The sequence below is a fragment of the Ahaetulla prasina genome, chromosome 1, assembly GCF_028640845.1.
Source record: "Ahaetulla prasina isolate Xishuangbanna chromosome 1, ASM2864084v1, whole genome shotgun sequence".
Taxonomy (NCBI): Eukaryota; Metazoa; Chordata; class Lepidosauria; order Squamata; family Colubridae; genus Ahaetulla; species Ahaetulla prasina.
Window position 1 is genome coordinate 315,713,981 of NC_080539.1, and position 14,377 is coordinate 315,728,357.

General features: G+C 36.8%; 1 protein-coding gene across 1 annotated transcript in view; it reads left to right on the forward strand.

Annotated features, from left to right (window-relative positions):
* Window positions 1-14,377, forward strand: part of AKAP6 (A-kinase anchoring protein 6) — a 233,943-nt gene that overhangs the window by 138,635 nt on the left and 80,931 nt on the right. Inside the window, exon 8 of the mRNA XM_058162337.1 lies at window positions 6,122-6,242. Within this exon, the coding sequence (XP_058018320.1) occupies window positions 6,122-6,242 (121 nt within the window). The remainder of the gene's footprint in view (window positions 1-6,121; window positions 6,243-14,377) is intronic.

Genomic DNA, 14,377 nt, shown 5'->3' on the forward strand with positions numbered 1-14,377 from the left:
TCTATGCCAGCAGCATATAAAGGCAGATGGCTTGGTTATCATGGCTCTGCTGGGCTTGTCTTTAGATGTGAAGGAAGTGGAGGTTGAGGTATCTTGGGGCAATAATGTTGGAGTAGGTGATTCCAATGAAGCCAATCTAACTAAGACAGGGTAGCAATCTCCCTAGGTTTCCTTGCCTACACCCACTGATAGGCTCTAAAACTCTGAAGTTTAACCATGCAGAGTCATGTAATAAAGATCCAATAGCAGAGAGCTGAGCTTCAGGTGGGAGTGGTTTGATAAAAAAAACAGATCAATAGATGAACAGCACTCTACTGATTGAGGGGCATGTACGTTTGAACATGTTGTGGCCCACCAGTGTCCAGCGGAGCTGGCAGCAGATTCGGACAGTGAGAAGGTTAGGGAGGAACATGGGCCAGTCCTAGAGTCTGGGGAAGGCTCTGATGAGTGCTCTGCATCGGAGGCAGAGATGGGGCCAGGGCCATATGACAAGTATCAGCTGCCTTCAGAATCAGACATCAGTGAGACAGACAAACAGCTGGAGCCTGTTCCCAGTGTGCACAGAGTTGCCAAATGAAGGGAACAGCTAAGGAACAAGGGTCAACATGGGAGTAAGGCCACAGGTGGATGATGAAGGGCCCCTCCCGTAGGGAATAAAAGGAGAGCAAAAGGGGAGGAGTGTTTGCAGGAGACAATTAGTTCATTCTTGCATTCTTGCCAACTATTGTGGCGTCTGAAAGATATCGGCCTGGCCACTCTCCAAGCCTGATAAAGGTCGGTAATTGTGAACTATCTTGAAAGACTGTGGGAGAGGAAAGGCTTTGCTGGAGAGGAATTCACTGTAAATTAAATAAAAGGGGTTTATCGGGATGAGGACTCGGCTTCGTGCTGCTGGGGAAGCCTAGGTCAGAACAGAACGGAGGTTCTGTATTGCTGATTAATTGGCCTTGTTCCCTGGGAGAATGCTAAGAACGACTTCTCAAGCCTCAGTTCTGGTACAGAGAACCATCTTGTACCTTTGCTGTTCAAATTGATGCTTCTGATTTTGCAATCAGAGCTTCGAGAAAACATATTTTGCCTTGTATATTTTATTTAAGGCAGCTACTACCTGGTCCAAAACACAGCAATGTGAGCAGTAACGAGGCCTTCTTGTTATGCCCATCTGTCATCACTGCTGTTCAAGCTACCAATTAGGTACAACTGAACATATATCAAGCCCTTCAATGAGACTGATCGTTTGCATGTCTGCATTCTCTGTACATTCAGGTAGAGTGAGTGTGCTGCAGGTCCCCTCAATTAAATGTCATCTTGTAGGATGGAAAAAGCACCCCTCCTCTTTCATGCCCCCTACCCACTGGAGTATCTCCCCAGTCATACATGTAGTGCCAGAAGAGAAGGGGAGGGAAGACTCTTTCCAGGCTTTTGCAGGAATGAGGTAGGAGAATCAGGACTTGCAGACAAGGGTGAACCTGAAGGAAGAGATATTGTGAGAGTGGATTCTCATAATAGCTAATAGAGACTAGTAGCCAATGTATGAACAGCATTGAGGGATAGAGTGGCTTGTCTGGTCAGAAGAAAAAGGCTTTGAAACCCCCCTCCCCAAATTAGATAAAATATTAAATTTTAACAATGGACTGGTAAACTTAATTCCATGTTTTGTTTATTAGCAGTACTCACAATATTATTTTCTCATGAGAAAGATGCATGTGTTTTCATTTTATTTTACAAATTAATGCCCACACCTTAAAAATATGTGTTTGCATTCAAAGGATTAGGGGTGTGCAACACAGCATTTATTATTACATATCCATGTAGTTAAAATATATTCCTTAAAACCTGATTTTGCAATATAGACAAAGAAACTAAATGAACTTGTATTCATATTCTATAGCATGCTAGGCTGCCCATGTTGCAGTTATTGTAACAACATAGGGAAGTTGACCTGTATGGAATCAGAAAATCCAATCTGCCCTGCTCAGTATTGTCTACATCAAAGATGGTATTCCATACATTGCTGAACTCTGCTCCAAGTAGTGGGTTCTGGGAATTGTCATCTGGAAGGTTGTGGGTTTTGCACTCCTATTTATACTAATTGGCAATGGATCATCAGGATTTTAGACAGGAGCTTTTTCCTGCCCTCTTGGAGATGTTAGCACAAAGATAGGACACTTTTGGAGCCTGCGAGTTACATGTTACTTTTTTTTCAGGGAGAGTGAGGGCTGCAATAGGCATGATAATAATGTACAGTCTAGGCCCGTGATGGTGAACCTATGGCACGCGTGCCCACATGAAGCCATGTCGCCTGGCATGCGCGGCCTTGCCTGTTTGTCTTTTGGGTTTTTGGCGTGGATGAACAAGCGATGATCAGTTGTCCTTCATGGATGCAGCAGCGCCGAAAACTAGGATGTTCATGGGTGCCGGCCAGCTGATTGTTGGGTGCAAATGCACATCAGAACCCGGAAGTTTGGCTTTTCTGGAGCGTGATCCCAGTGTGGAAAACCAGCCTGTGCATGGGCGCCAACCAGGTGATCATTGGGTGCGCATGCGCCTTAGAACCCAGAAGTTTGGCTTTTTCGGAGCGCGGCCCCAATGAGCATGCAAGTGATGTTTCCGTGCGACCTTTTTGGCACTCAGTGCCAAAAAGGTTCGCTATCACTGGTCTAGGCTGGGAAGAAGTTTAGGAGGGGGATTTGGTTTTGTAAAGAACCTTAGAATACAGGTGCCATTTTTTCACATAGCCTATGGAAAAAGACAAACACTGAAAATAATGCTTGACTTTGAAGATCGTATTATTAGGTGCAATGTATGACCATGCACTTGGTCATAGATTGTGTTTCCTTGATTACAGGTTTTTGAATTGGTTTCTTGTTACAAGAACTGATAGAAGTATGAGGAGGATAATCTTGCATACTTAAAAATAGGCATTAAATTAAATATTTTGCAGAGTATAATAAAGTATCAGATGACAATGACACCAAGTATTGAGTACAGGAACATGACTGAAACCATACATTTCAAACTTTATGCTGTTGTGGCTCCATAAAATTGTTTAAAAACTTAGTTCCATGTCCTCAATAAATAAAAATAATAATGAATTTAAGGAATAATAAATTCAAGAAATAACTAAGAAACGCTGTTTAGAAATAGGAAATATTTATATGTTATATGTTGTCTATCTGTCAGATTGTGTAAAATAATTTTTTTTTTAAAAAAAGAAATAAATACGCCACTTATTTTAAATATTTACATTTAATCTACATATCAAATAAAATAATGATAATACTTTACAGCTTTAAAAGACAAAAACGATTATCTTGAGAATCATCACCCATCCAATAACATTTAAAGCCATATTGAAGTTACGTTGTGGCAATGTTTTGCAGAAATCTTGTGTGTTGTTTTATTAAGTTTTCAAAGCTGGCTTATATAATAGCAATGGGAAAATTTCAAGAACTGTGATATCAGACTCTAAGAATGGAAGATTTAATACATGCTTGATTTATTTTGCCAATAATTTCATCAACCCAAAAATGGAATGGGTAATTATCCTAGATCTAATTCTCACCAAGAGCTGAGGTTTGTGATAAAATGCACACAATATCTTCTTTGAATTCATGATATTGGTAGAACAGAAACTCAACATGTCAGATATTTGTCATGAACCAAAGTTAATTTCAGCAAATATAAAGAGATGATAGGCACTTTCCCACAACACTCTAATCAGATAAAAGTTTGAGATATGAAAGCCAAATCAGTTTATATTCAGCCAGTATCAGTTTCACATATATATGTATACAACCCTCTCTATAACTTCGTAAACCTGTTGATATTTTAATGCATACTATTTGCATTTAATAACTCTTTTTCTGTATAGGCACTTTGTACATTTTATCCCTAATATGTACATTTTTATATGCAACATTCTCTAAGGCCCAGATTTTAATATGTCATTTCTACATTAAGAATTGGAGTACAATAATCCCAGATACATCCAGTGGTATTCAATATCTAAAAAAACAAATAGCCAATTTTTGTGACAGTAACTTGAAAAGGATGGAGAAGTTCTAGGATTTAAATATATATATGTTGTGTGTTTGTCATTGTGTAAAATAAAAAATAAAAAATAAATAGCCTTGAGCACAGTACAGTTGAATATGGGAGTGTGTTACATTTGGGGTGCTGTGTATTTTTGTTTTGGTTTATGAGCAACCCAGGTCATGGTACATAAGATGTACATATAAGTCTTTTAAACAAACAAACAAACAAACAAAGTCTGGGTGCTATATATCTGGAACTGTATTTGCATCTATCTTGATTTCTGGGTTCTTCAGCTTGCAAATTGTATGTGTGTGTGCATATGCATGTGTGTGTGCGCGCATATGCATGTGTGTGTGTGTGTGTGTTTGTGCTGTATTAGATTTCACACCTGCCATGGCAATAAATCTTAGCTGTTCAGATATTTTCACGCCATAGTCAGGAACAGAACATATGTATGAGATATCTTGTTTACAACAAAATCTACCCATATTGTATATATGAGAGTTCTTGTTTACAACAAAATAACTAATCCACCCATGCTGTTTCTGTAAGATTCTGCTCTTGAGTACGGGGTGAAAGTGTCTGGACAGTCAAGATTTATTGCCATGGCAGGTGTGAAGCATGGCCAGTATCCAGTATTGTGGAGTTGAAAGGAGTTTTGCTGTCATATCCTGCTTGAGAAAGTTTGTCGCGCCATGCTGGAAGCTAAGAGAAATACAGTCTGATGTAGCAAGGATTTTCTTACATTCATTCCCATGTAAGAGGAATACATTGATAGGGTTGCTTGTATATTATCTGGAAGTTCAAAAATAAAGTTTCATGTGGTAGGAGCAGAGAGATAATAATTATGCTGCTATTAAAAATTTCATTTTAAAGTGTAATCAAAGTGTAGTGTTATGTGGCTGCTGATTTTGGTTTTTGCTTAATTTAATTCAAAGTCCATGCATGCCAAATACTTATGTTCAGGATCTTCTTGCTGCACCATTTCCAGAATTGGTTGTCTTCTTGCCTACAAACAGTATACCACTCAGGGAATTCAACTATACCAAGTGAATGAGTTTTGATACAGTATACCACACTGTATTTATGGTAGAGTTGTACAGTACTTTGGATTTATTTCTCTAAGATGCTTTAGAGTATGTTGGAGCATGAATATACCATTTGCCCAAAACTTTTAAAAGCAGCTTCATCTTTTCTCAGGATCCTTCAGCTGGCCTTTATAAATTCACATATTTTATATATAGATCCTCTTTCCTTCTTTATATACAGATCCTCTTCCCTTCTCCTCCTTCTCCTTCTCCTTCTCCTTCTCCTTCTCCTTCTCCTTTTCCTTTTCCTTTCCCTTCCTTTCCTTTCTTTCCTCCTCCCTTTTTGTATTGTGATGTTTTACTTATTCACTAGGCTTTCAATAGAGAATAATGTTAATCCTTTTAAGCTCCTTATTCTAATGATTTATTTTGTTGGAAACCGTTGTGATCCTTCTTTGAATTTTAATGATTGCTGGCTATTCAAGGATTCATTGTTTTGACTTCCTGTCCTTACCTTTGTTTTTAACATGTCTGTAGGGAACACCTGTCTAATACTGTATCTGGCCTTGGTTCTCACTGGCTTACCATCTTCACTCAAGCCTATCTTAAAGTGTTGTGTTGAAATGCTAGCTATTCATGCATGAAAATATACTTGCAGAGATAGGCAGATGGACAGCAAAAGGATGGCTAAATGGATTGAGTCATTTTTGTCTGAAAATAGTTCTGGTGCAAATAACTGCTCATCATGATTATCATACAGAGAAGTTTGCTGAATATGTCGGCACTTTAAAAACCGTGAAGAAAACTGTATTTATAATTCCCAGTTTTTAAAGCGAATGAAATATGTCTGCTTTTGTTGACAGAACCTAGCATAATTTGCTGAGACATGGGTCATGGCTTATATTTGTGTTGCATTTTCATACCTCCTGTTAAAGTAAAGAATCTTTCTGCAAAAGAGAACATGCATTTTCTAGAAAGCCTTATTCTAATATAAGATTTGAACAGTTCTAATCTATTATGCATAATGGTTTTCCCCCCCCCCTCTTTATCTGCAGTCTTTTGGACTTTGATTCAGAATACCAGGAGCTCTGGGATTGGCTGATTGACATGGAATCCATAGTGATCGACAGCCATGACCTGATGATGTCAGAGGAGCAGCAGCTGCATCTTTACAAGGTTAGAGCTTTTGTTGCTGCCTTTACCTAGCTATAGAAGATCTGATGACTTTGACATGTCTTTCTCTCACAGGATAGCTCTGTGTTCATTGTATATATCATGGTGTCCATTAGAATTCCCTTCCCTGTCCCCAACCTCATTTCCATCCCCTCTGTGCTGACAAGCCTGCACCGACATCATAATTGTAAGAAAGTTCCCTTCATCACATTCCATTTGGTACAATCCTATAGGAGGACAAAGATTTGTCATTGGATGAATTGATATGGATGAAACTGCATTCTTAAATAGACTGAAACAACATGAAGGGAAAAATGATTGGACTATTTAGAAAATGTGTTTTGATAGGAAGTGTTTTCAGAATTTCTATCATCTTTCATTCTTTTTAGTGAATCTATTGTTTCAGGATATACAATTCTTATATTAGTTATTTTGAAAGCAGATGCTTTCTTTTTAAGAATGCACAATTGTTATGAATGAAAAACACAATCTATAAATGTGTGCATTGATTGTGAAGTTTTTCATTTAACGCAGAGAAAAAGAGACAGGGAAAACGATCCTTTTCTTACCATTGCTACTATACAGGAAGCCCAGCTATCCATCCATCCATCCATCCATCCATCCAATCCTTCCTTCCTTCCTTCCTTCCTTTCATTTTACTTTAACTTTAATTTTAAATAGTTCAATGTGAAGTGGAAGCAGAAAGTCAGAAATGTAGATTTTGTCACCAGAGGAGGCTTCATATGGAACTATTAGGTTGTAGTAAATATTCTCATTAGTCCAACTTTTATTGGACTATTTTTGACAATTGTCATCCTTGACTTGCATTGAGCATATGGCATATTTCAAAGAGCAGACTGTGAAACATAAAAAATAGAAATAACTAGCCACAGAATCAACAACAATAGAATAGAATAGAATAGAATAGAATTTTATTGGCCAAGTGATTGGACACACAAGGAATTTGTCTTGGTGTGTATGCTCTCAGTGTACATAAAATAAAAGATACCTTCATCAAGGTACAACACTTACAACACTTAATGATAGGGTACTTAATGAGTCATAGGGTACAAATTTAACACTTAATGATATAACACTTAATGATAGTCATAGGGTACAAATAAGCAATCAGGAAACAATCAATATATCAATATAAATCATAAGGATACCAGCAACAAAATTACAGTCATACAGTCATAAGTGGAAGGAGATGGGTGATGGGAATGATGAGAAGATTAATAGTGCAGATTTAGTAAGTAGTTTGACAGTGTTGAAGGAATTATTTGTTTAGTAGAGTGATGGCGTTTGGGAAAAAACTGTTCTTGTGTCTAGTTGTTCTGGTGTGCAGTGCTCTATAGTGTCATTTTGAGGGTAGGAGTTGAAACAGTTTATGTCCGGGATGTGAGGGATCTGTAAATATTTGCACGGCCCTCTTCTTGATTTGTGCAGTAAACAGGTCCTCAATGGAAGGCAGGTTGGTAGCAATTGTTTTTTCTGCAGTTCTAATTATTCTCTGAAGTCTGCGTCTGTCTTGTTGGGTTGCAGAACCAAACCAGACAGTTTGATAGACAGACAATGTAGACAGACAATGTAGCATAACAACGACCGTTTCACTTTTAAAATTTCTTCTAGAAGAAATTACAGATTCAAGGTTAAAACAAGTTATTGCTTTTTATTTATCAATTATGGTTTACATTTTTTTTGCATTTTTTCTATGTGATATTTTGCACAAAATGTTTGAATGGAAGAAAATTGTTTACATTTAAATAAATAAATAAGTAAACTAGTGTACTAGCTTTTATGAGAGCTGCTTATAAGTATACAAACAAATGCTGAGTATTTTGTAACATTTTGCCTTTTAAAAATGAAAGTGCTTAGTAACTAAACCAATTTTTACACCAGATGTAGCCAGTTTCGTGCAGTGTTTAAGGCATCCTGCTGAAAACAGGGAGACCGTGAATTGTAGTTCTGCCTTAGGCACAAAGCCAGCTTGGGGACCATAGGCTAGTTGCTTTCTTTCAGCCTTAAGAAGGAGGCAATGAGGAAGTTGTCCAAGAAGTTTCTAAGTATTAGACAAATTGAATGGAAGAAAACATTTTTTGCCAATTATATTTCTGATTATTTTTAAAAGTTTCTTCAAGCTTTTTTTGAGTGTGACAATCTTAAGTTTCTCAGCTTTTCTGAGATACGATATTACAATCGTAGCATACTTTAATGGCCAGCACTATCTATAATTGTTTGATATGTAAAGTGAGGATGCTGTATGAAGCCTCTCTCATGGTAGAAGCCACTATGATGTCAAAACGACATTGTGCACATCATGATGTCATTGTGCAAATGACACAATGCCCTTCTTGCCCAGGAACATAATTGGCTGACAAAGAAAGTACTACGAAACAGTATTCATATGTCATAACCCAAAGAGTTTCAGCCATCTTAGCTCAGTTGAATGTATAACTAAAATAAGTCATTAAGAATATAAACTATAGAAGAATTTCTATAGGCACTCTTATATGCACGTTCACAGTAGACTTGTGTTTTGTACTTTTTAATACTGATGATCGTACTTCTCAAGTTTCATATATTAAGAAAATATTCTAAGGATCAAGGTGAAACAGAATCAAAATGGTTTAGTATACCGACATACTATAGACATTGGGAATCCTTAAACTCCCAAGATGAAGTTTAGCCCCACGAATGATTTCTAAATATTCAAAAACTAATTAGGCATAGTATCACTTGTAATGGAGAGTCAGTTTGGTATAGTGGTAAAGGAAGAGAAACCAGGAATTCTAGTATTGCCATAGGGATACACCCAGCTGGGTGATCTTGGGCCAGTCACTCTCTCAGCCCGAGGAAGAAGCCAATGCCAAACTACTTCTGAAAATCTTGCCAAGATAACTGCAGAGACTATTTTTTTATTTTGAATTTATATCCTGCCCTTCTCCGAAGACTCAGGGCGGCTTACATTGTGTTAAGCAATAGTCTCATCCATTTGTATATTATATACAAAGTCAACTTATTGCCCCCCCAACAATCTGGGTCCTCATTTTACCTACCTTATAAAGGATGGAAGGCTGAGTCAACCTTGGGCGTGGTGGGACTTGAACTTGCAGTAATTGCAAGCAGCTGTGTTAATAACAGACTGCATTAGTCTGTTGAGCCACTCATAATTCAGGCAATTATGAGTTAACACTGACTTGAAAGAACAAAAAAAAGGGGGGGTGGGGGGGGTCACCAACCACAATCTTCCTTTCATAGGCCATTTTGGAATTACACTGACAATTCTGACTTAAAAGCACACACATACATTACTTAAGAACTGTAGTAGCATAGTGGTTAGAATACAGTATTGCAGATTAACTCACTGCTCACTCCAGGAGTTCAATTCTGAGTAGTTCAAGGTTGACTCAACCTTCCATCCTTCAGAGGTTGGTAAAATAAGGACCCAGGTTGTTGGGGACAATATGCTGATTCTGTAAACCAGTTAGAGAGGGCTGTAAAGCACCACGAAGTGATATATAAGTCTAAGTGTTATTCCTATTGCTATTACTTGTGTTAAAACAGGCCAGGTTCCTATTCAGTCCCTTTTGATCCACAAATTCTTTTGGGAGAGTTACTTAATATTCTTGTGTCTCTGTAATATTGACATTTAGGTACTTAGAGTGTGTATGTGATAAATGATAAAAATAAATTGCTCAAATATAATAAAGCTAAAGTCTCTGTTTTTTAAAACAAATACTGTATTATGTCTGTAAAATAACACTAGAAAATTTAAAAAGGGTACTCTTTGACTGTAAAATGGAGACATAAAATGTACATGAAATGAAAACCATCTCAGATTCATAGAAAATATGCCAGAGATACTTAAAGAATATTCAAATACCAGCAAACACTTAAAATAATCAGATATCGAGTGATTAGATTATTTTGGGTTAAAAATAGCAATGTAAGATTTGATTTGGGAATATGATGTTACATCTGGAAGAAAGCTGATATGAATATTCAGTGATAGCAGAGAAATGCTGCATGCAGTTTTAGTCATAACAGCCTTTACTTCAGGAATAAGTTTGAATTGTACTGCAAAGTACTGTAAACAGTAGGACTACACAGCAATCATGATTAGAAGACAAAAAGGTAATTTAGACCATGCAGGGTACTTACACAGCACCTGTTAGCAACTCTTTAAACAAGATGTATTTGCTTTAAGGAAGGGCCAGCAGATGCTATTTGTGCATCCAATGCTCTAAATCATTATTTTTCCTTTTGAAGTTGGATTGTTGCATGGTCCTAACAGAGAACTTGGATACTTTTCTTTCAGAGAATTAAACTATGGTGATTTGATTACTATCTTAACATTAAAGACATCATAAAAACTAAAATAAAGCATAAATGAAGCCAAATCAAAATAAAATATAAAACAGAGACTACAGTGTTTGGCTTCTAAACATAGTGGTTATGGCTTCCAAGCACCTTTGAAAAATCTCCCAATATTTTTAATGGCATAAATATCAAATGATTTATTATAAAGTAAATATATTCATCATGATGATCAACCAATAAATCAGTATTATTTTTTTACTGATTGCACAGATAGATTTTCTCCAAGTTGATCTGTTTCTACCAAGGGTGGGTTCCACTTACCTTCGCTACCAGTTTGCAATGGGAGCGTGAGCGTATGCGCACTTGCTTTGCTTGTGCGTGGTGCTTCTGCACATGCGCAGAACGTCTGTGATGACATCTGGGCAGGTGGGTGGAGCCTCATGCCACTGTAACCACCAGTTCGCAAGATGTGGACCGAACCAATAGCAACCCACCATTGGTTTCTACCTTGGTTCTTCAGGCCTTTCAACAGTGCACCTATCACCATTTAAGGTTTGTCCATTCACCTTACTGTTGGACATCCTTTCTCTTTTTTTCCATCTTGTTTTCTTCCACCTTCCAGGCCTCTTAAAAGAAGTAAAGTAGGTCTTCTCATGAAGTGTTCAAAGTATGATAATTTGAGCCTGGTTATTTTTGTAGTCATTAGCTTGGTCTTTTTTATGTTTAATCCTATTCCCATCTTTTCACTGTACTCTTTGATTTTCATTACTCAGCCCTGTAGATAGTTTGCATTTTCAGTTATCAATGGGATGCTTTCCATATAGAACAGGTTATTCCTTTTTCCCTTTTAAAATCTTGCTCAGTTTCTTCCAAATCAGGATATTCCTTCCTATATGCTGAATATAAATATAAATTCAGCATATATGTTAAATAATAAGGGAAGGGAATAGAGCCTTACCTCACTCTTTTGCAGAGCCAGAAGCTGTCCATTTCATCATGCTCTGTCTGAATTATGGATTCCTCATCTACATATAGGTTTAAGATGGTCTGGGATTTCCATTTTCAAACACACATTGTCCAGACTGGCAACACAGTCAAAAGCTTTTCTATGATCAGTGAAGCATATTGAATTTTGGAAGATATTCTTTGGATTTTTCAATTATTCAGTGTACATAAGTAATGATGTCTCTTGTTCCTTTGCTTTTTTAATGCGACATGTGACATCTTCCTTTCCATGTAGGAATCTATGATGTCTTAGATTATTTTAAACATTAGATGGTAGCAATGTGAAAATAATTTTTTATTCTGGCCTCATGTATGAGTTTTGAATGCATGCCCTGAACTAGGAAAAAAGAGTACCTCTAATATAAAATTAACTACAGTACAATATAAAGCAACATGTATTATATAGAGAGATAATATTTGATGCAAGAATATTTTATTGATCTTCCACATCTGGCATCTGAGGAGGAAAGTTAGTTATATTGGCTAATCTTGTGCACACTTACCAGGCAGTAAATTGTATTACATTTGCCTGGAGAGTTTAGGCTTCACTCATGTTTATTGCTGGTTGAAGAGAAAAGAACTAGCATCAATTCCTATATGATTCCATCCAGTTGCCTGCATGGAATCCTATAGCAACCAGGTGATTAACAAAGTAATATTTGAGAATTTTCCAATGGAAGAATAGATATATTCTGAATCTGATCAGATTTAGATAGTAAATTTGGAGTTCATTCTCACTCTAGTTCTCTCTTATGAATGAACAAAAGGGATGACTGTAATGTACGAACCAAGCTAAGGTAGGTTGAAGCTTAAAAGTCTTGGCTCAGACTTCAGGATTGGCAACATCCAGCAACACTAGTAATATAATTCAAAATTGATTACGAATCACATTATAAAATATGAAGATTTTAAGATGTTTACAGAATTCAATTAAATTTCCAGAACTTGTGATATGTTCTTGATGAAACCTTTTAACATCATTTTATACATTAAATAATAAAATTATGTGTAGGTATTTCGAGATGTTGTTGATGAAGATGAGCATGACGAGAACTAACTGCAGTCAATTTCAAATGATTAATGCCTCTTGTTAAACATACCCATGTATTGATAGCTGGCATTTATTGCAAATGGAAAATTATTCATTTCAAGCCTTGCTGGAGAAGTGATTAATGCTATCTGTCACCACGTGAGGGCTCACTTGAGAACAGAAATGGAGCTTTGAAGTAGAAAATGTGCATCTTTTTGGTACAGAATTTACATACTAGTCCTCACTAGTCCTTTTCAGTGTTGGTCAGTATGGACTGAATATTTGAGTTGTTTGTCCTGGTCATCTTCTTACAGAACTATACCATGAATATGTCTGTGGGCAAGCACTATCTGATGAACAGTCTTTTTAATTCATGATACTCCCCTACACCAACCAGTTCTTTGCACTTTCTCTTTTCTTGTGATGAGTTTCTTAAATCCACAGAATTTTCCTTCCAGATATTGAACTGATAAGTAATTGCACCTCTGAGCCAGCTCAGCAAAGCATCTCTGCCAGGTTACATGCTGTGTTATCACTACTGCCAGCAGTAATCTTTGCCTCTATGGAGTCTATAAATGAGAAAGATCTGTAATAAAACAAGTACATTGCAAGACAAGAGTATGCATTAAAAGTGTAATAACAATATAGAAATAGCCAGACTGAGTATGAAAAAATGCTCTGTAAATTCACAGTTCAGTGTACGTTCGCCGTGATGGTTTTTTTTAGATCTCATACTGATTCATATCAACTTCTCTTGTTTTATGCTGATAAAGAGAGCATGTCTTTAAAAAAAGGGTATTGAATTCAGTCATGTTTTGTTGCCTCTTGGCTTAATCTTTAATTGTTTTCACATCCAAAGAATTCTCCTTCTGTTGTCTCTGGAGGGCATTAGAATACAATATTGTTTTAAAAAAACAAGTCTGTAATTATTTGAAACCTTCAATCAGATGGCATTAGATTATAGACTGATATAAAAATGATCTTCATCACATGGATAATACACAGTTGGGTTTCTTGTTATAATCTACTGGTTTCCAGCATGCCAAAGAATTGAATGTTGGAAAAGCCAATAATGTTTCTAGTTAGAATTAGAATTAATTCAAATTCAAATTCTTTATTGGCCAAGTCGATTGGACTCACAATTTATGCACCGGAATTTGTCTCCGGTGCGTAAGTTCTCAGTGTACATACAAGCAAAAAAATACAATCATAAAATACAATCATCATAAACCATAAGAGACAACACTCAGTGATAGTCATAGGATACTAAATAAAAACAATCAATACAAATCATAAGATACTAACAACTAAGTTATAGGCATAAGAAGCTAGAAAATAGGTAATAGGAAAGATGAAAAGGATAATAATAAAACAGCCCTCTTAGGTAGTTTGACATCCCAGGGCATAATTGAATGTTGTGGGAATTAGTTGCTAAGCAGAGTGATGGCATGGGGGTGGAGAACTGTCTTTGTGTTTAGTTTTTTTGGCATGCAATGCCCTGTACTGTCATTTTGAAGGAGGAAGCTGAAACAGTTTATGACCAGGATGTGTAGGGTCTGTTGATATTTTTATAGCCCTTCTCATGCCTTTTCAGGCTGGGGTGTGTATTACAACAGTGTGTGCCTGAGTCAGTCAACCACTGTTTCAGACACAAAGCTGCAGTCTAGCATTTGGTTATTTTGACTGAGAGTAGGGTAAGATGAAAATGGGAGCAATATTGGTCAAGCAATGCAACAAGGGTTTGGATCATTATGTATCAACTGTTGATTTGCTGGTGTGG